General features: G+C 38.0%; 1 protein-coding gene across 2 annotated transcripts in view; it reads left to right on the top strand.

Annotated features, from left to right (window-relative positions):
* Window positions 1–21,934, top strand: part of CPS1 (carbamoyl-phosphate synthase 1) — a 111,951-nt gene that overhangs the window by 74,734 nt on the left and 15,283 nt on the right. For both annotated transcript variants that reach the window (XM_006778935.2, XM_006778936.1), the window contains exons 22-32: window positions 697–838; window positions 2,370–2,435; window positions 3,358–3,421; window positions 5,156–5,337; window positions 10,078–10,272; window positions 10,677–10,744; window positions 12,378–12,453; window positions 14,677–14,754; window positions 17,211–17,318; window positions 19,160–19,249; window positions 21,064–21,234. In XM_006778935.2, the coding sequence (XP_006778998.1) occupies window positions 697–838; window positions 2,370–2,435; window positions 3,358–3,421; window positions 5,156–5,337; window positions 10,078–10,272; window positions 10,677–10,744; window positions 12,378–12,453; window positions 14,677–14,754; window positions 17,211–17,318; window positions 19,160–19,249; window positions 21,064–21,234 (1,240 nt within the window). The remainder of the gene's footprint in view (window positions 1–696; window positions 839–2,369; window positions 2,436–3,357; window positions 3,422–5,155; window positions 5,338–10,077; window positions 10,273–10,676; window positions 10,745–12,377; window positions 12,454–14,676; window positions 14,755–17,210; window positions 17,319–19,159; window positions 19,250–21,063; window positions 21,235–21,934) is intronic.

Raw genomic sequence — 21,934 nt, 5'->3', positions numbered from 1 at the left:
TTTTAACAGAATGAAATGTGATATTAGTAAATAACGGCAGTTTATGGAGAGAATTCCTAGTCTGATACAATGTTGGGATGCCCAGGTAAAGGTGATTCTCAAAGTTCATGTACATAAAGACCTGGACCTCAGGTCAGACACTGGAGAAGGGGCTGCAGATTTGGGTGTCATTGACTACTTGTGAGCCAGACTAAAACTTGAGGATAGAGCCTTGGGAATAAATAGTAAATGGTTGTTGGGAATAATAAAGTGAGGTGAGAAGCAACTTATCATAAGCCAGAGGAAGATACTTTAAGAGTGGCACATCAAACATGCTGACAGGATAGGAGATGAAAATTGAGGAAGAGCTCCTCAATTTAGTAAGCGGGGGTGTGGGGGGGTGGGGGGATGGGTCCCTGATTATTTTTAAAGAGGAAATTCATTAGGACAGTAAGTGCAGGAACCATTTTTCAGGAAATAAGAAGAGGGTGCATACGGTGTGAAAGTAGGAATCCACATATTTAGAAGATCAGCATTGCAAATAGTAGACTTCATAAAGGCCATAAGTGTTAGTGGGTTATTTGTGTATTTTTAAAAGAAAGATCTAAACAAGTTGAACCTAGAAAATAAAGAACCTTGGTGTTTTTGAAATTGAATAGTTCATGGCTTCTTATTGTGGTTGTTCTAAACGTGAGTCTCTTTCTCATTAAATCCCAGTGAGTCCGTCCCAGCAGAAACCCTGAAAAAGGCAAAGGAGATTGGGTTCTCCGACAAGCAGATTTCCAAATGCCTCAAGCTCACTGAGGCCCAGACAAGGGAGCTGAGGTTGAAGAAAAACATCCACCCTTGGGTTAAACAGGTAAAGTAGTTTCCCCTTCTTCTCAAGATTCCTCAAGTGAAATGTGGGTACCAACTCATAGGGTCATTGTCAATAAAAAGTGGGGTGGAATTTGAATGTGACTCTGCTTGTCCAATCGAAGCCCAATTTTATTCAGCACAGGATTTATTTATGCTTAAAAGGGAATGGATGAAGGGGTAACTGGGATGCAAAGGTAAGAGTGAGGACATGATTTTCTTGGCCTAAATGAAAAAGAAAAATCAAAATGATTCTCCTCTGCTTTTTGACCAAGTGCAAATATATCTGTAGAAAGAGAAATCCTTAATGTAACAGAAGGACTTGTAATACCCTAGCGTGTTGGCTGAGGCTCTTGAAGAGAATACTTATCTCTTTTGGCACTAACTTTTTACAAGGTAATACTTTATTTTAAGTGCTCCATCATTATGGATCATTTAGTATTCATTGTGATAGGGTTGGGCATAATGAGCTCATCTAGTATTCATGACAATCACATAAGAACTTCCATAGGTGTACCATTGTGATTTTTTTTTTTTTGGCCTTTAATAGTAAAGCCATCTCTGGCTTAAAGTACCACCAGCTGGTTTTTGTCCTTTAAAATCACTGACCTTTCCAGTGTGCTCAGGGGCACATGCATACCCTTAGGTCTCAGGCTTAGTGCTGAATATTTTCTATTCAGCAATTATTATCTATTTTCCTTATCACCTGCTTGACACGAGCTTGCCCTCTAAGCTGAGCTCCTGGCCCTGGAGAGCTGAATTACCTCTATTGATTTTACTTTTTTTGTTCAATGAAAACTTGTCTCCTTTCCCCCTCCCCCAGGCTTTATGAAATTTGTGTCATCCAATTGCTCATTGCCATAGGTAACTTGAATCAGATGCATTCATTTGCGAAGACATCCTGCATATAGGTCATTTGCTCTGATTTTAGGTTTTATCTGCAGCCTAGGTATCCTGCTGATTATATGACCACATTGTTGTGTTCATGAGAGGTACTACCATAATGACTCAGTGATACTCTGGGATGTGTATTGTTATTATTGCTCAAGTGATAATGAAATTCTTTCATTTTTTTTTTTGTTCCCCCTCTCTTACTTTCAGAATTAGAAAGCAATTGGATTGTACAACATTTGTCTTGTCTTTATTTTTGGTGGTAATAGGCATTAAAGGAATATGAAAGCAGCACCAAGAAAAACCCCAAATCATTCTTTTAAAAAAGTTTTTAAATAATCATTTTTTATTGATTTCAGAGAGGAAGGGAGAGAAAAAGAGAGATAGAAACATGCATGATGAGAGGGAATCATCAATCAGCTGTCTCCTGCAGGGCCCCTACTAGGGATTGAGCCCGCAGCCCTGGAATGTGCCCGTGACTGGAATCAAACCTGGGACCCTTCAGTCCTCAGGCTGACGCTCTATCCACTGAGCCAAACTGGCGAGGGCCCACAATCATTTTTTAAAAAAGAAATTATAACAAAGAAAGAAGAAAAGTCCTTATTTATTTATTTGTTTATTTACCTATTTATTTTCTTTTTCAGATTGATACACTGGCTGCAGAATACCCATCAGTAACAAACTACCTCTATGTTACCTACAATGGTCAGGTACAAACTGCCACACAGCCATATCAGAAAGCTCTAGATTTAGTAAATGGTTCACATGGGGGAATATATGTCTTTTGTCTTTGGTTATCCTATATAATAAAAACCTAATATGCTAAGTGTCTGGTCGACCAGTCGGCCGTTCAACCAATCCAAGTATAATATGCTAATGATATGCTAAGGCAGTTTGCTATGACATACACTGACCACCAGGGGGCAGACAGTTGACCGATTGACCAATTGCTATGATGTGCACTGACCACTAGGGGGCAGATGCTTCGACCGGTAGGTTAGGTTGCTGCTGGGGTCCTGCTGATTGGGACTGAGCAAGTTGGGCCAGACATGCCCTGGAGCCCTCCCACGGTCCCTCCCCAGCTAGCCAACCTCCCACATCTCTCCCCAGCCCCAATTGTGCACCAGTGGGGTCCTTTGGCCTGGCCTGTGCCCTCTTGCATCTGGAACCCTTTGGGGGATGTTGGAGAGCTGGTTTCAGCCCGATCCTGTAGGCCAGGCTAAGGGACCCCTACTGGGTGCACGAATTCATGCACCGGGCCTCTAGTCTAGTGATAATAAAGACATCATGGGGATCAGATGTGATGATGTCTTTCTGTACTCATCTTTGAAGAACTGTCTTAAGATGATGAAATCAAAAATCTTAAGAGATAAGGACAATCATTACATAAACCATACAGTTATGCCATGTTCTAATGACTATTTTATTTAAAAATATCAAACTTATTATTATTATTATTTTACAAACCAGTAGAGCTTTTATTATAGCTTTATACTTACAAGTTCCCAGACTCATAGAGGAGGCATGTCAGCAAGAGGAAGAATGAGAAAGACACATTCAAAAGCAGGACACATAGTTTAATTAGAGGGAAGAATAACAATGATTTTCACATCTTCTTTTTTGTCCCCTCAGGAGCATGATATCAATTTTGATGAACATGGAATGATGGTGCTGGGCTGTGGTCCATATCACATTGGTAAAGTGATAACTTATATTTACATAGGGCTTTACAGGTTATGTAGTACTTTTCACATGTTTTTATTCTAAAAACTATGTAAAATAGATACCATCATAATAAACATTTTGCAAATTAGAAAATTGAGGTTCAGAGAGATGAAGCCCAAACATATGCAGCTATTAAGTGGTACAAGTGGGACTCAAATGTGGCCTCCACACAAACTCCATCTCCTTTCATTTCATCATCATCCCTTTATCATTTTCATCCTCATGAACTAAATTGAGCCTTTCACTGGGGTTGAGGAATGAATTTCACTTTGACTTTTTTCTCTCCTAGCATAATATTTCATAAAGATCTATACACATCAGCCAGAATTATGTTTGTAGATGCAATTTCTGACTTAACATATAATTTCTGTTGACATCAAATGCAAAGAGCTTTTTTTATTGGTACATAGAGCATTATATGATTTGATTAAGACATTCTCACCAGAAATTGTTATATATTCCTCCCGGACACTTAAACATAGATATTTAATAATGAATCAAGATCTATTACAGTTGCAAAGTATGTGTTTAAATAGACAATGAAATTTCCTAATAAGTGTATTTAACATTTAGTTTCTGTAAGACATTCTAAAATGGAAATGATAAAATAGGTTACTTAAATGTATATAGTCTTACTTTGTTACTTTCAGCATAGTCTATTGTAGCTTTTACAATTAACTAAGTCCTTTAGATATGCCAGTTTACCAATTTTTGGCTAAATCATGGAAGACAAGTGTTTATACTTTTACTACTGAGTTTCTTATAGCCCAAACTCTGTCACCAGGACCTACCCTTTTTTTTTCTAGACCTATTTTCCTTCCTCTTCAAATTTTACCTGATTAATGCAAAAATTCTGCATTACCTGATGGCCCAGGGAAAACTAGCTGAGATGACAGTCAAATCTATATTTAATTGATAGTGAGAATTAACTTGCTACTGCATTTGCATAACTTATTCTACCAACAATTTTTAGGAGACAAAGTCCGAATGCCAAGGATTAGTACAAATCCTAGAACTTTCAGTTCTATGACATCCCAGTAGAGGTGATATTTTGAGCCATTTAAGGCCATTATTATACTTCAAATTACTTCTTAGAAGGTCACTCCCTCTGCATGGGGTGGCCTTGCCAACCTTAAAAGGATATGCTTGGAAAGGACAGGATTTCTAATCGATTAAGATATGTCAGACCTACAAGGCACCTCAGGGGATCATTGGGTTTAGCCTTCAGACAGCAGGGTAAGTGAGAGGCCTGGAACAAAAACTCAAGTATTCTGATCACTAAATTGAACTACTTTTGTGTACTGAGGTCAGTATGTTTTCTTTGAATTTCTTTTCAGTAAATGAGGGCTGTTTTTTGTTCTCATTACAATGATCTCCCATTCACTGTAAGGTTCTGTATGCTTCAAATATGGATATGAACTTAGCATATAAAACAAACCAACATGTCATTGTTGTTTAATTAATCTCTGTTTTTCCTGCTATTAAGATAGTACACATAATGGATCTGAAATTTATATGTTGGAGTTTTAAAAATTGAATTGAATTGGGGAAAGGAAGGGGCAAATAAATCAAATGTAGGCAGAAAAAAAAAGGGAAGGGCATTAGCTACCTTAGCTTGAACTGACTGGCAATATATTTCTGCTCCTCTTTGTGTGGTAACTTCAAGCTTCTCCTACGTCTCTTCCCAATCTCATTGTCTCCACAGGCAGCAGTGTGGAATTTGATTGGTGCGCCGTCTCCAGTATCCGCACGCTGCGTCAACTTGGCAAGAAGACTGTGGTGGTGAATTGCAACCCTGAGACCGTGAGCACAGACTTTGATGAGTGTGACAAACTGTACTTTGAAGAGTTGTCTTTGGAGAGAATCCTAGACATCTACCATCAGGAGGTAAAAAAAAAAAAAAAAAAAAGAAAGAAAGAAAAATATAGGCAGTGCACATTTTATATATGCGTTCATGTATATAGATTTATATTGTAATTCCCCGCAGGATAAAAAGCTGTCAGTGTCTTCTGTTGCCTAATTTTGTAGTGAAATTCTAAAAATAATCACCCCAGTCTTAGATTCTTGAGGCCCTGGCTCAGAGTGATGATTTTTCATATAAAATTCACTCTTTCTTTCTAAGCATTCCAGCTATATTAAAAACTCCTCTTGGTAACAAGTGCCAGGCACATATTAACTAGCACAAAGCAACCCCAATAGATATTTTGCAGAATGATTGAATTGGTCATCCAGACATACAGCAAGCAGCCTCTCTCTGGTTCATGAACTTGATAATGAATCACAGTTCCCAGAGGAGAGAAGTTGCTTGTTCACAAAGGACCAGTTAATTCTTTGTGCTGTCAGATGAAGCCATTAGTCTTCCATTTAGATCGACGAGACCATTGCGGGTGATTTTGTAGGAGCGTTTTCCTACAGATGCTCCTCCGCTCCCACTCTAATATTACTGAGTGCATCTTCCCTGTGGATTCAGATGATCAGTACTTATATCCTTCTTTTGTTTATGAATTATATGAGTGTAAAAGTGCACTACATGCGCGTACTGTGAAGGTAACATAAGGTTTGTGGTTGAAATCCCATTGTAAAATATAAAGTCTAGTGCTGGAACAATGTGCTGATTTTTGGTGTGAAGTAAAATGGACAGAAAAAAAGAAAAATGAACAAATTTAGGATGATGTACCATTAGTTGTCTACTTAGGTCTGGTTTACTAATTTTTTAATATAACACATTGTAACCATGAGGTAGAATATGCACAATTTTTAGTTTTCTCCCTGCCATGGTTTATCTAATGATTCTGTAATATTCATTTCAGATGCATAGATAGATGGGGATAAAAAATAAATGTAGTCTACAAATGTTTCTTGAGCACTTTTTAAATGCCAGGTTTAGCAAGATAGAGAGCAAAACGGCCAGGTCCTCACCTTCAAGACATTAAAATAAAACTGGGATTCATGACATAAATATGTGAAAAATTACATAATTATTTAAAAATATTAAGCATTGCAGGCAGTAGCAGCAGGCATTTTACACACATAATTAATCATTTCCCCAGGAATTCTTTAAGGAAAGATTAGAAACGTTTGTGACTGCCTTTGGATATAGTTACATGTGGATATTAATGAGTTCTTTTCACGTATAACTGTATTCAGTGTGATAGAAATAAATAAATTGCCCTTTTTGAAGCTAATTGGCAATTAAAGTGCTACTATATATTATAATGTTATTGTAAATGTTATGTTGGAGAACATAAGAATAATATTCCATTAATGCACTCTTTAGACTATCTTAGGAAATTACACAAATCACACATACCTATACATATATGTGTATGTATTTTTCTTTTCATGAGGTGGTTGTGTGTCTCCTCATAGCAGGCTGCACAGTCGCTCATAACAGGTTTTTCTCAACCTTTAGGAGACTGTCCTTATCTGACCTTGGATGCCCCTAGTGAGGCTGAAGGCCCTGAGGCATTCTGTAGTAAATTTGCTGAAAATTGGAAGCACATCTAAACTTATTCAAAAGCACACATTTGCATCACTTAGAAGGGCAATGGGCTTTCCTAAAGATAGATAGCTACACGAGATGATAGAAAGTATGATGGGTCTCTTGGTCCAGGTCTCTTGGTCTAGTTCAGGATCAAAATGGTTCCCATGGCATCAAGGGAGCGCCTCTAAAGAAACACGAAGGAGAAGTAAAAAAGGTGACGTGCCCTGTGAGTAAAGCTGGTTGCTTTGAAGGGAGTCTTGATCAGAGGCTGAGTGAGAGGAGATGCTAGGAATGCTGAAATTTCCTTCCTACTTGCTCTTTTTTTTTTTTTAAATAGAAAATGTTATAATGATATATTCCTTTGGCTGCAGACATTAGCTTAGTGATAATGGGTTTTAAAAAGTAGGACGCTAAGCCAGGTTAAAAAGATACAAACGCATGTAGGTGAGAGCAATAGAACTTTGGGAGTCAATGGAATTTGTTTAGGTTAAAGATTTTATATATCTGTGAAACAATATTTAAATTTTAGAATATTTATTTCAGTAAATTACTTGAAACTATTTAGATGTGAAGTGATTACGATGATGATAATTTACCTGTGTGAGATACCAGGTTCTCTTCTCTAAGCCCCTGCAAGTTGTATACTTGGAGTTGGGGCTATTTTCAAATAGAATTCTTCCAGAAAACTGTCCTATATTAACTTTGTCTTACAAACATGTTCTTTTCTACTGAATTCCTTTTGCTATGTGAGCAAAACCTGCACTACACCATCTCACCATTACTCTCACCCATTCCTATGGGACTGATTTGTCATCCCAGCGATGATCTGTATTCCTGGAGGTCAATAATGAGAATAGGGCTTTGCCAGTGAAAGTTTTTCTATCTACCACTTTTCAAAACGAATGTTTTAGAATAGCTCTTCTTATATTCTGTAACATTAACCATCTCTGAAACCAGCTAGAAAAATCGTTAACGTAAGATACAAAGATTAAACACAGCTGCTTTACAAAATGTAGAATTGAGTTCAACTAAGAAAGATGGGCAAGTCATTTACCTTTACCAAGCCTCAGTTTCTTTAGATGTAAAATGGGGAGAGGAATAACCGCCTCAGAGAGACACTGTGAAGGTCATACAGATGTAGTAACAAGTAGCAGTTTATATTATTATCGTTTTGCAAGTTGCTAATTTCTTAAAAAATAAAAATCAATTTCATACAACTAACTACTTTGAAAAATGTTGATATATTTATTAATTAAAGGCTTTTAATTCAATTTTAAGCTCCTATTTAGTCCAGTTAACTCCAAATTTTGCTCCCTTAATTTTAGAGATTATTTTGGAGTCATTCACATAAGAGACCTTTGTATACATTTATTTGAGAGGAATTCATTTTTTAAGCTTTTAAAATATTAACACCATTCATAAGCTGAAAATGAGCAAATACAAATATTATAATCAAAAGAATTCTTAATGTTTTTGAAAAACTACATATTGAATATAAAAATGATGATAAAAGTAGCTAAAATACATTTGTAAATATGCAGAACTGTGGATTATTATTTTCAATACTATTTACAATGCATTTAAGCACGCAATTGCAGGTGTTTGTGTAGGCAGAACTATAATTTCTGAGAGAAATTAGCTTCATTTTTAAAAAAGAGTATTTCATAATGATTTCAAATAATGATAAAATGCACTTGGTACATATCTATTACTTCAGCAATTCTAATATTTCATTAGTAGGTCATTAAAATAAACAAAATTATGTCAAAATCAATGGCCTAAATATTAATATTATATTTTCTAATCTATAATAATAAAAGGGTAATATGCTAATTAGAGCAGATGTCCTTCTGGATGAAGCTGGGGCATGAGGGAAGCCCGGGTCCCGGGTGCCTGTCTGTGGCCAGAGTGAAGCCCTGGTCCCAGGTTCCAGAGGGAAGCCGGTGCCAGCAGCGGGGGGAAGGAAGGCCTAGTCTTGCATGAATTTCGTGCATCAGGCCTCTAGTATTAATAATAATGTCATTTATACACTTGTATAAAAACTTTACTGTTTATTTCTATGTAATCTTCATAGTGATCTTGTGAAGTAGGTAGGTACTATTGTCTTAATTTTACAGATAAGAATTCTGAACCTTCAGGTGGGTTTCACAGAGGGAACCGAAAAGGGAAGGGTCTTCCAACTTCAAATCCAGCTTCCAACAGTCCACATTAGCTCACCCTCACCACTAGAACACCAGTCTTGAGGAACTTTGAGATTTTATGTGTGTTTTTTTTCTTTTTTAATTCTGAAGTTTTGACTAATAATAGAAGATTAAGGTTAACGATTCAAGACTGATTGTAAGGCAAATAATAAGGAAATAAGATCTAAAAATATCAGTGAGTCCTACAGACAGGCTCCAGAGTAGCAGGAAAGCAGAGAAGATGTTAAAATAAGAGATGGGATTTAGAATGGACTTTGGCGTAAGGAGAGTTAGAGTTTAGATAATGGAGAGGAGAAAAAAAGGAAGGAAACAATAGTAGGGGGAAGTGAAGTAGTACAGGAAGCTGTGGCTGGGGACAGTGAGCCCAGTCTTCTGCCTGGGGCCAGGTGAAGTGATAATAGATAGTCTGGAAAGTTTTAATTGCTCTGTTGGTAATGAGTATATACTTCATCCTTCAGGTGATGAACACCCTTGGAGAACTCTGAATATAGGAGTAACTTGTAGGATAATTAATCTCAATGTGAGTGGGTGGGCTGGAGGGGAACGGAAGAGGCCAGTGTTAGAAGGATGGATCTGAATTCACTTAGGAAGTTACAGCAGTAGTCCAAGAATAAATAGATTTCAGTGTAGAGTATGTGATAAAAATATTTATGGGTTGGCTTTTCTTTTTCTAATTGTCACACATGCAAATGTCACACATGCATGTGTAATTGTGAGGAAGTCATATATGGTAGTAATGTGGAATTGTATAGGACCGTTCATGTAAGTGCCTGGCAAGTCAGGATTAAGTCCATCTATCTCTTTGTGGCACAATCTAATATTATCCATTGACAGGAGAAATGAAACCATCACTGTCATGTTAATTATTTTTCATAAGGAAATGGAGGCAGTTGCTCATAATGAAGGTACCCCAGTGGCTGATGTTGCACATGTCTTTTCCAGGCCTGCAGTGGCTGCATCATATCAGTTGGAGGCCAGATCCCCAACAACCTGGCCGTGCCTCTGTACAAGAATGGAGTGAAGATCATGGGCACCAGCCCTCTACAGATCGACAGGGCTGAGGACCGCTCCATCTTCTCTGCAGTCCTGGATGAGCTGAAGGTGGCTCAGGCACCCTGGAAAGCTGTGAACACTTTGGTAAGGAGAGAAACACATGTCTGTTTTCTATGTTCTCTTTCGAAGAGTCACAGCCTGAATGTTAACTACTGCAGGTGTTAACTGCAGGGCACATAGAACGCACTGTGCTTAGTGAATTTAAAGTTGTTGTATTTCCATGATTGCAGTTAAATGTTGGTTATAAATTGATAGGAGTCTCATAAAGATTCAGACAATGAAAAAAAGTTCAAACTCGTTTTGAACTAGGTTTGATATTTAGAATTAGACACTAGAAATTTTATGTATTCCGATGTCCAATTTACATTTTAATGGTGTCTTTTGAGAATAAAAAGAGTTGTGTTATTACTTATAAGGAATCTGTTCTGCATTTTCCTGGAATATTTGCAACTACTTATACATTTTTTGTTGTTGTTTCCATTCATTAGAATGAGGCGCTGGACTTTGCGAGGTCTGTGGGCTACCCCTGCTTGTTGAGACCTTCCTATGTTTTGAGGTAATATCTTGTTTTCCAAACAATGATTTAAAAATGAAGAGATAGAGAACGGCATGCTGTGTGCTAATAGCAATAGGCTGTGATGTCTAGTAATTTGTAAATCCATCAACAATCACAAAACCAACACAGCCAAATTGAGGACCTATGCAACAGTCCTTCAGTTTAATGCTTTTCCTTCAGGGAGTGGCAATAGGAAGATACTACAGTCCTATATCTTAGAAGCATGGCTTCAGGCATCTTCTTGCCAAACTGTGGGAGGATAATTTTACATTACAGAAGAGGACAATTAGAGAAAAAACAAACCAAAACAAATGTGAGATAGCTCTCCTCAGCATGTTTTCTATTACCTGGAAATGACAGCTTATTTTTGATTGTTGTCAGCACCTTCTGATGGTGCCTCTGGTTTGAATTCTTGAGTTTTTGAGATCACATTTTTTAAATAGATGAATTATAATGGTGAGGGAATGGGCAGCGAGGATCTTTTATATTAAACCTTGAAACTAAGACCTATCATCAAAGGAGAAGTTGTGAATTATCACTTCCTCTCTTCAGATGTTGCCACATGTAAGGAGCTACTTCACTGAACAAGGGATAATAAGAGAAACAACAATTTGCTGTGCACAATTTGAAAGTGTAAATGGAATTGGAGATGGGATCCTTTAAAATAATGAAAAATTTCAAATGAGGTGGAAAATTTTCCTTTTTATTCAAATGACATTTTGTATAAACCACAGTCCAGTAATACAATTCCTTTGAGATCCTACTGTTAGTTTAGTTTAAACACACAAATATTTAAGGGGGGGTTGCAGAAAGCAGTTTTGACTATTGCATTTTCTTTCTCATCTTTATCTATATCTTTGTTTTGGTTGCCTATACTGTGAATTATCAGTGTTATAGCCTTAGCTTTCCTGTCTTAAATAGATAAAGAAATTGAAAGCTCTTTATGCAAAATTTTGCAATAGAGTAGAAAAGGTAAAAAAAAAATGCTACTTTTAAACATGGAAGTAGAAAGTAATATTTTTTCCTTAGTTTCCCCCTCCTCTTAGTCTTCCTTCCATTCCACTTTGAAAATGTCAAAATTCGGAGTAAATAGATTTCAGATAGTATTCTTTCTGAAATATTTAAAAAGGACACAGTTGAATACCTTTCAGTCACATACTGTACATTATATTTTCAAATGTTACTAAAAAAATAGATTCTTGTGTAACCTGGTTGAGATAGTAGTCTGACCTGTTTTGGCTGGGTAATGAACTCTGAAGAAACAGAGTTAGGGAAATGAGATCCTGAGAAGAAACTGTTAAGGTTCAAGAATGAACTGGAACCACAAACAAGGACAGAAATCAGAGAGGACGAACGTTGGGGATGTGCCATCTCTAGGGCTACCGTGGTTTTCTTTGGCAATATCATAGGTCTAACCCCTTCCACCTCCCCATCTTCAGTGACTTTTTACTTTGGTCACTTGTTCTGTTGATTTCATGGAGTAAAGTCTCAATTTAGAAAAAGGTATCTTTTTATTTATTCCGGACTAAACCTAGGGGTTTCCTAGAACCTTTCTGAGAAGCAATCGAGTCTAGGATGCTCTACTTCCAAAGTGGTAATGAAACTGACCTGTTTTCCCCACCTCTTCCCCTAGTGGGTCTGCCATGAATGTGGTATTCACTGAGGATGAGATGAAAAAATTCCTAGAGGAAGCCACTAGAGTCTCTCAGGTAGTGTGCAATTTCCTCCTGTTGATATCTACCTCTTCTGCTCATTGCTACTGTATTTCATGTGTCGTTTTTCTTTGCACACGGTGTTGTTAGGATGGTTTTCCTTCTTCTTTTACCCACTAGTCTCCTACAGGTGGGGATGAAAAAAAATCAAGTGAATTTACTTTTAGATTCTTAGGGTGAGTTGAAGGAGAGGATAACTAGTGCATATTTGATCGCAATAGAGGTTGATATGACTTTAGACTCTAGGAGCTGGTTGGAAAAACATCCTGTCTGATCATGAGTGAGATGCTGGTTAAGTGATCCCTGGACTCTCCAGCCTCAAGGGCTGCCCAACCATGCTCATGGACCCTGATTTTTAACTCTCATCTTTGGAGAGACTTTGCCTAAGTCAACCTTGCAACTTTAATGGTAAATGCCTTCCCTCACCTGTTGATTTTTTTTTCACTTTGGTATATTCTGTTTTAGTTAATAAAAAATATTTGTAATTTTGTGATGATTCTACCACATTTCCACACTAATGCAGCTTTTACTTTCTCTTTTGGTGTTACCTCAGGGCAATCCATTTAAGATTTGCCCAGTTGGGTTATTGATCTGCAGATCTTGTAGTGGATGAAAGTAATGTTTTCCTTTTAAAAGCTTTCAAAAGCATATATATATATATAGCGAGAGATAGAGAGAGAGAGAGAGAGAGAGAGAGAGAGCGCACAACTTATAGAAAGGAGTTTCATGCTAGGTGAGTGGAATTTGGAGGGAGCTAAAGAGTGAAATTAGAGGCATTTCAAAGAGGAATAAAGAGCATGTGTTCTTGCACACATGAAGCTTGACCTCCCTTCTGTGTGATGGTTGTCTCCCCGCCCCACCCACCAACCAAGGACATTTGGGCAGTGAAGAGAGTAGATAAACATAAAGAGTGATAAGATACAAGAAGTATAAAAAAAGAAAACCAAGTGGATTTAGAATTCACTTTTGTGTGAAAGTCAGATAACTAAAGACAGAATCTCTCCAATGGGCCAGTTTTCACTAATGTGCTCAGGAGTGAGACACTGCCCTCTGTTGAATTCTCTGCCAACAATCCTGTTGTACTCCCCTTTGGAGAAACCAGCAGCTAGATCAGCTGGTCTCATGTGAGTGATGAGGCAGGTATCACCCCCACCCCCACTTTTTTTTTTTGCCTGAACAATGGTTCTCACAGGGCTTCTACTTGTTAGAATATTTTTAAAAATATTTTTTTTTCTTGCTAGCATATAAATAGAATGCTTGCAGTACCAATGTGTTAAATAGAGATCCTGACTGAGTACTTTCTGGTGCAAGTCACCCCATCAAACAATAGGAGAATCTTGTATATTCAATGCAGGGACTCTAGAGTAACCACTATCCCGCCCCCTTCAGTCACTCATCTATTTATGAATTTATTCATATTTAGCATCTGCTATGTAATGGTATTGTTCTCAGTAACAGGGGTTTTATATTCATCAAAAGATAGATCAGCCTCTGTTCACATGAAGGTCTCTCTTTGCTAGAGTCATCAGAAAATTAGAATTAAATACAATTAAATATGATGAGCATTACAATAGAAAAAGATACATGATGTTGAGGTATAGTGAATAGGTATTGGGTTCCAGTCCCTGAAGAAGAGATTTTTAAATGGATTTAAAATGGTCGATTCATAATTAAAAGATTTACATCGTGGGTGTGAGAAGAAAGAACAGCATTGTACAGACCAAAAGCTGAGGAAAAGCATGCAGTTTCTACCATAGAAACTGATCAAACATTCACTATATGGCTAAGGCACCAAGCATGGTGAAAAAGATGTGTAGGAAGACAGAAAGAACCTGAAACAACAATAACATATAATTATTAATAAAATACATATTTCATTCCATAAGTTATCTGTAACTCTGGAAACAGAAAAGGAACCCCATGCTGCCCTCTCCTTAGTCCCCTCCTTTTTCTAACTCACCTAGAAGTCTATATTTGAAATTTCAAAACTCGCGTTCGATTCACTGAGTCCTTAAACTTGGAGAAGCAGCCTCTGTCTCGCTGTAAACAGAGAATGACCCGTTCTTACAAAACAAGTTGGTTTGTGTGTTTTTGTAGTGTGAGAGCATTAAGTTTTTTTGCAAGTATTACCCTGATATTTGCTTAAAGTACACGGCTTACTTGACAATACACAGATAATTTCAGCTAAAGGTTCTGTCCTCCTGTTTTCCCTGGTGACAGGAACACCCAGTGGTGCTGACAAAATTCGTTGAGGGCGCCCGGGAAGTTGAAATGGATGCTGTCGGCAAAGAAGGAAGAGTAAGTACTTTATCTCCGTCTCCTCCATCCCTGTCTTCCCATCAAATATCATTTTCCTTGGCAGTTTTGAAACATAACACAGATCTGAGTTTATGATTTATACAAAACAGGTCTTTAATAATAATGGACAAGCTGCTCAGTCGAAATAATTTTCAAATTCACTGACAACTCTGTTGGTGTGTCATGGGTATCACATTTCCTATCTATCATACTGCTAGAATTTCTCTTTGATGATATTCAAAATTAATTATCATCTGGTACTCAACATTCTTTTTGAATAGATTTTCTCTCTCATTTTCTTTTGTTTAAGCTTCCTTTTATGTTCCAGTGGATATTATAAAAACATCCAATACTTTTCTTTCAGAAGTTCCTAATTGAATCCTTAGTTTTTCTTCTCTCTGGATTTTCCATCTACCCCCTTTTTAATAAGGTGATAAAGGCAAAACCAAACAGACTAGGGTGGATAATGATAATAACATAAAATTGGCTTACATATCACGTCTCAGATTGCTAATGCAATGAATGCATCCAACTTCAGGGAGAAACAAAAATGTGAAGAATGTGTTCCTTCAGTATGCTAGTTGTGTAGTCAGGAATTTGTGATTTATCTGGCAATATAGGAAGTTATGCTTTAAGAAGCCCTTGTCATTTTATTTGCTTTAAGAAAATATGAAAGGTTGGCCTTTGTCTTCTACTGTGCAGATGCCACAAAACACTACTGAAGATGTAAAAAAAAAAAAAAAAAAATTGTCTTCTAAATTAACAGTTCAAAATGAGGTTTGTTTTTTTGAAAAAAAATCTGTATAATAATGGTGACTTCTTACCACAGAATCATATAATCTGAAGTGGAAGCATCCTTAGGATTATTTATTTTAACCCCACACCCTCCAAAGATGGACATTTTTTTTCACCGCATTTGGGAAGGTGGCGATTTGTTTTTGTGTTTAACTCCTTTGGTGATACAAAGCACAAAAAGTCATGAAATTATATATATATAATATATATAGTTTTGTTTTGAGGTTTTTTTATTTTTGCTATCTCACATATTCCTTCTTTGAACGAAGGTGTGCTTTCCTATAATTTTTTCTCCCTGACTTCCTGACGTCCAGAATTGTAGAGCATATGAAAAAAAAAAGTCTACTTTTATAATAGTTTAAATATCTGAGAATGAGTTATAAATAAGAGGAATGTAGTCATACCAGTGGAGTGGGGAATATAAGACTGGCTTAGAAAAATTAATATTTTTGTTCAATTTTGTGCTGGTAAAGTTGGTCTGTTGGTCTGATTTGGCTCTAAGTTGCAAGATATGCTCTTGTCCTAAGTTTTTCTCAGACAGGGACGACTACTTATCATCCTGGCCTACCTCTTTTGGAAATTTTCCAACTTATTCACATTATTTTAATGAGTCACATTCAGAAATGGACACAGTACTTCGGATGTATAATATTTGCAAAGCTCAGTTGGACTATTGCCTCCTTATTTCTGGACACTGTAAAAAATTAAGTGCTTACCATGCACTAAATATCATGCCAGACACTCTATACATTTTCTCTTTTATCCTCACAAACATTCTATGAGACAGACACTACTGTTATTTCCATCTTATCAGATCTTGCCCAGGTCACAGAACTGTAAATGACAGTGGGACTGAGACTCAGATGTCACTGTGCTGTAAGTCATCTATAAATATGATAAGCAAATTGTAGCTATAGTTTAAGTCTTTTACAGTCACCCAATTATTCTCTGAGACTCTAAGCTTTATCGTTTCCCAAAGACATACATTATTAACATTCTGGTTACAGTGCTTGAGGCCATAAATATTAGACTCTGACAGATAAAAGTTCAAAGTCCTGACTTGGCCCCGTAGTAGTCACATGTACTTGAATTATTTTATTTTTATATTACCTTAGTTTACTCACCTACAAAGGGGACAAGGATATTGTCCTTTAACTTCCTTCCTCTCTCAGATTTCAATTTAAAGATCTCTTGATCTTTATACCTGAAGTGTTCTTTCTGGTTCACCTGTTATGACATTCACCTTGCTGACTATTGATCTATCCCATCTTCTTTTCCTTTCCAGTGTCTAAAACCTAACCTGGAAGGAAGAGATAAAGATATCTCCAGTGCCTCCCAAATGCTTTCATTTTCTATCTGTTCTTAAACATCAATAGGAGTTGGTTTAGTTGTCCTCTTTTCCTATTATTTATACCTGTTCCAATCACTGGGAGAGGGAGGTATGCTCTTCACCACTCTCAGGCTCCCCTAGAGGCAATCTGTCACTGCACAGGGAGGCTTGACAAGTCTACTGTGCAGCTCCTTCTACTCTGCTTGTCGGGGACTTGGCAAAGAAACCAGTCAATGCTCGAGGCATCTTTCAGAATCAAAGGGGTGGGCAAGGCAGTAGCTTCATTGAAGTAGGTGCCTGACAACTCTTTCCAAAATCTTCTCTTGGCCAGGTCATCTCCCATGCCATGTCTGAACATGTGGAGGATGCAGGCGTCCACTCGGGAGACGCGACTCTGATGCTGCCCACACAAACCATCAGCCAAGGAGCCATCGAAAAGGTCATCATTTATAAATAAAAGTCAAAGGGGGAAAAGCAAAGATAAAAACATTTTTTTAAAGCCAGATAGCAATATAGGATGTGATCCAGGCAAAAGTTAATTATGAGGGGAACTTCCTTGCTCAGAGTCCGCTCAGTATTTTGGAGATAACAGTTCCCTTCACTGCCTTTGGAGTCGTTTGGTTGTGTGCTAGCCCAGTGGTTCTCTAACTTCAGTGTGCCCTATGGCCACCTGGGGAACTTATTAACGTGCAGATCCCTGGAATCACCCCAGTTTCTGGTTCTGTAGTTCCTGGCAGAGCCCCCAAATTCACATCTTTAACAAGTTTCCAAATGATGCCGTTGCCACTGGTCTGGCAACCATCTTTGGAAAACTATGCTGCAGATGATGCTAATCAATGTTTGAGAGCTACTTATTGGTGAACAGCATACAAAGCAATGTCTCACGGTTAGAAGCAGGTATGCAGCAGTCCTGCAGGAGTCTTCTGGAAGATTTCACTATTCACCCCTAACTCCACCCGAAACCAGAACTCTCTGAAATGTCATTTTTTTACCCCTCTTTTAGAACCACTGCTTTAAAGACCTTCCTAAGAATGAAGACTGACTCAGTTCTCAGTATGCACTGCTAGGTCTATTCTTAGCAACTCTCATATTAGTTCTTGCAGATGTTACTTTAGTCTTCAGGTATTTTAGGTCTAGCTTGGCTTTTTTAGTGAGCCTTTCTAATAACCCTGACATCAGAATCTAGGCAGGCCAGTCTGGCTGGCAGTACATTGGGTGTGATTCTGAAGGTCTTACCTTATTCTAGATTGAGCAGGTAGCAGGATGCTTTATAATACCAGAGGCATCAAAGAACAACATTCCAGGGACACTGAAGCATGCAATTGACTGACCTATTTGGGGGGTGGGGAGGGGCAAGAAGAGATAACCAAGGAGCTTCATATACAGACAATAGTGTGAGGAAGGCATGGGGAGGGAATTAACAAGAGCAGGGTGAAGTGGGTCAGTGGGTGGAGGGAGAAGGGGGACATCTGTAATACTTACAGCAATTAAAAAAAGAACATCCCCGATTTCAAATGTGCTTCAGTTTCTTTTATCAGAATAAATGGCTTCAAGAGCTCTGATCTTTCCAAGTCTCTCAGAGCTCAATATGCCATGGCCTCTACTTCCTTTAATAACCAGTTAAGTTGCCAAACCACTGTTGTAAGTGTAATGAATAAGGAGTTCTTGCTTCTACAGTTGGGGCCACCTCTTATCTTGGGTATCTTCTGGCCCTGGCTATAGAAATTCCTATATGTGACATGCAAGCCCTCCCTGCAAGGAAGAACTATTTCCTTCTGCCCATGATATCTACCCTTGAAAAGTGCAGGGCAACAGAGAAGCACATAAAAGAAATCTCTCTGGTCTCTTTGCAATACCATGTAATTTCAGGCCTGCACCTCTCAGAAAGAGGGTCTTTAGATTAATACAGAGTTTGCTCTCAGTTTCTCGTCCTAAAGCAACTAAACTGGAAGATTCCATTTAGCCCTCAAAGTGAAACCAGAATATATTATTGTAGGTAGATAGGAGCATTTGGCAGAGAAATAATTCTGTAAATTATTTGCTTTTCCCCCCATGGTATTCTGGTGTGAATATTTAGCACATATTATTATTTTGTTAAAAGAAGCCTAATAGTGGCTACTACTACTACATTATTATTATTATTATTATTATTATTATTATTATTGGAAATGTAGCTCTCTATAAAGAGAAACTAAAGACATACAAATTTAGGATCTGTAACTTTTGGGGAATTTATCTAAGATATGCTCTTAACTCTATATTATTGTTCTTTTGATTTAGGTGAAGGATGCTACCCGAAAGATCGCAAAGGCTTTTGCCATCTCTGGCCCATTCAACGTCCAGTTTCTTGTCAAAGGAAATGATGTCTTGGTAAGAAATGCTGAAGCGTGAGCAGAGAGCACTGCTGTGTTAGATGTTGTTGGTTTGTGTCCTTCTAGTAATCTTCCCTGTGGACACAACACAGAGCAAGCGAGACCACCTGCCGCAGTCAGTAACTGGGTATAGGATGTTCACAGTGTATAATGCCTGCCTAATTTGAACGCATAGGCTCTTGGCGGCCCTGATGTGTCAGTCACAGCTTTGTAAAGCACTCTGATCCATTGGAGAGATCACTGTCTGCCACCTACAGTATAGTATAGAGGGATACAGTGACCACCATACAGTAATCAGAACACGACACGTGTAATAGTCATACATTACATGCCCTGAAGTGTTGCTTTACTCTTTTCCAAAAAAAGAAAGCTGTTTTTTTTATACCATTTACCAAAATATAAAAAAGGTTAAATCAACTAGGTTAGTTTTAATTAATTTAGTCTATTTCATTTTGCCAATCAGTAAACAGTATTGATTCAGCATCTGCCAAGCAAAGTCATATGGTGGTTACAAAAATTTATAAAACACAGTCTCTGCTCCAAAATATCTTTAATTTAAATATTATTTTTTATTGATTTTTTACAGAGAGGAAGGGAGAGAGATAGAGAGTTAGAAACATCGATGAGAGAGAAACATCGATCAGCTGCCTCCTGCACACCTCCTACTGGGGATGTGCCCGCAACCCAGGTACATGCCCTTGACCGGAATCGAACCCGGGACCTTTCAGTCCACAGCCGACGCTCTATCCACTGAGCCAAACCGGTTTCGGCAAAATATCTTTAATTTAATGAGAGCTAGGAAGAAGATGAATTTGTAGAAAATCAGCCCGGCTGGCATGGTTCAGTGGTTAAGCCAGGGGCTCATGATTCAATTCCGATCAGGGCACATACCCGGGTCTTGGGCTTGATCCTCTGTATAGGGTGGGTAGAAGGCAGCCGGCCAGTGATTCTCTCACATCGTTGATATTTCTCTCTCACTCTCTCTCCCTCTCCCTTCCTCTCTGAAATCAATAAAAATACATATTTTTTAAAAAGGAAACCATAATATAAGTTCAATAGCTGCTAGAAGGGATGTACAAATGAAATGGTATTGGCATCACAGAATAGAGAGAGCATATCCACTGGTGTGCATGTGTTTGCATGTGCACAAACGTGCATATACACATATGCGCATGAGCATGTATTTGAGTGTCATTTGTCTGGTTGTTTGGTTTGAAGTGGATTATAAAAGATTTCAAGGAAGATTTTGTATTTTGAGCTCTATCTTAAAGAATGGCTAGAAGGAAGTTAGAGAGGACATCACACATAGAACATCTATGAGAAAATTCAGCACATTTTAGGAGATAGTGACTAGTTCAGTTCAGGAAGATCATTTTTTTTTTCTAGGGAAATAGTGCAAGGTAAACTGGAAAGTAAGACTGGGGCCATGAAAGTGGTACAAGATAACACAGGGGCATACTGAGACAGGAGGGTAGAAGGCCTTCGAGGATTCCGCCTTAATCTGATGGCCAGTGAAAATCCAACGACAGCTTTCAGTAGGGATGTGGGATTATCTGAGCTTGCATTGACATCAGTCTGTCAGCAATGCAGGGCAATGGAACTGTGGGAAAGGAAAGAAAGTCAGAGTTAAAGTGACTAATTGAAAGCAAACCAGTTAGAAAAGTGCAAGCAGTGGGAGTAAAGGGAGAAGCTGGCAAAACAAGGGCTGGTCCCTAGTCAAGAAGAGCTGGAACCCAATTGCTGGAGAGAACATTAATATTGTTATTAGCTCTTACCATCTTTCTCTTCTTTTGAATTTTGTTATCTTTATAGGTGATTGAGTGCAACCTGAGGGCTTCTCGATCCTTCCCCTTTGTTTCCAAGACCCTTGGGGTTGACTTCATTGATGTGGCCACCAAAGTGATGATTGGAGAGAGCATCGATGAGACCCCTCTTCCAACACTGGAGCACCCCATCATTCCTTCTGACTATGTTGCAATTAAGGTAACATTTGAAAAAAATGTATTAGTCATTTTTGTAAGTTCCAAGGAAATGAAAGGAACAAGTTTTCATCAAAAGAGCCTTGATATTTTATGAACCTTCTCACTAAAGTGCTGGACTGGAAAGTTAATGATATTTCCTTTGAATATGTAATGAAGATGCACTACAGTCAACTTTATGTAAACCACTGTGCATTTCAAAATAACTTTAAAACCATTTAGAACTGAGTCAAAACTGACTAGCTGAGTGAATTATAGACTACGTTTATGAAGCTGATGCATGATGGTGCCAGTTTAATTGGTAAACAGAAATCATGGATATATATAGTGTTAGGATGAGTCTTGAACTGAGCCACATTTGAATTGTGCCAAGACTTCAAGAATGCATGAATCTTGTAACGGTCTTTCTCCTGTGGTGTTGGTTAAATTCTTGCCACCTCGGTCACTGTTGCTTAGTCTCTACTTTCTTTAGTGGTACAGTTTTCCCACTTGAAAACTTGAGATAGCAGTTGCCATGTGAGAGTGATGAAGTTGCCAGCACCTTTATGAAGAGTGACCAAGAAAATTTAAGGGTTGTTCACTAATTTCATATATATGTGTATCTCATATTTTAAAAATATATTTTTATTGATTTCAGAGGGGGAGAGAGAGAGTCATTGATTGGCTGCCTCCTGCATGTCTCCTATTGGGGACTGAACCCAAAA

This window comes from Myotis davidii, unplaced genomic scaffold (assembly GCF_000327345.1).
Source record: "Myotis davidii unplaced genomic scaffold, ASM32734v1 scaffold268, whole genome shotgun sequence".
Taxonomy (NCBI): domain Eukaryota; kingdom Metazoa; phylum Chordata; class Mammalia; order Chiroptera; family Vespertilionidae; genus Myotis; species Myotis davidii.
This window is presented reverse-complemented; position numbering and strand designations above follow the sequence as displayed.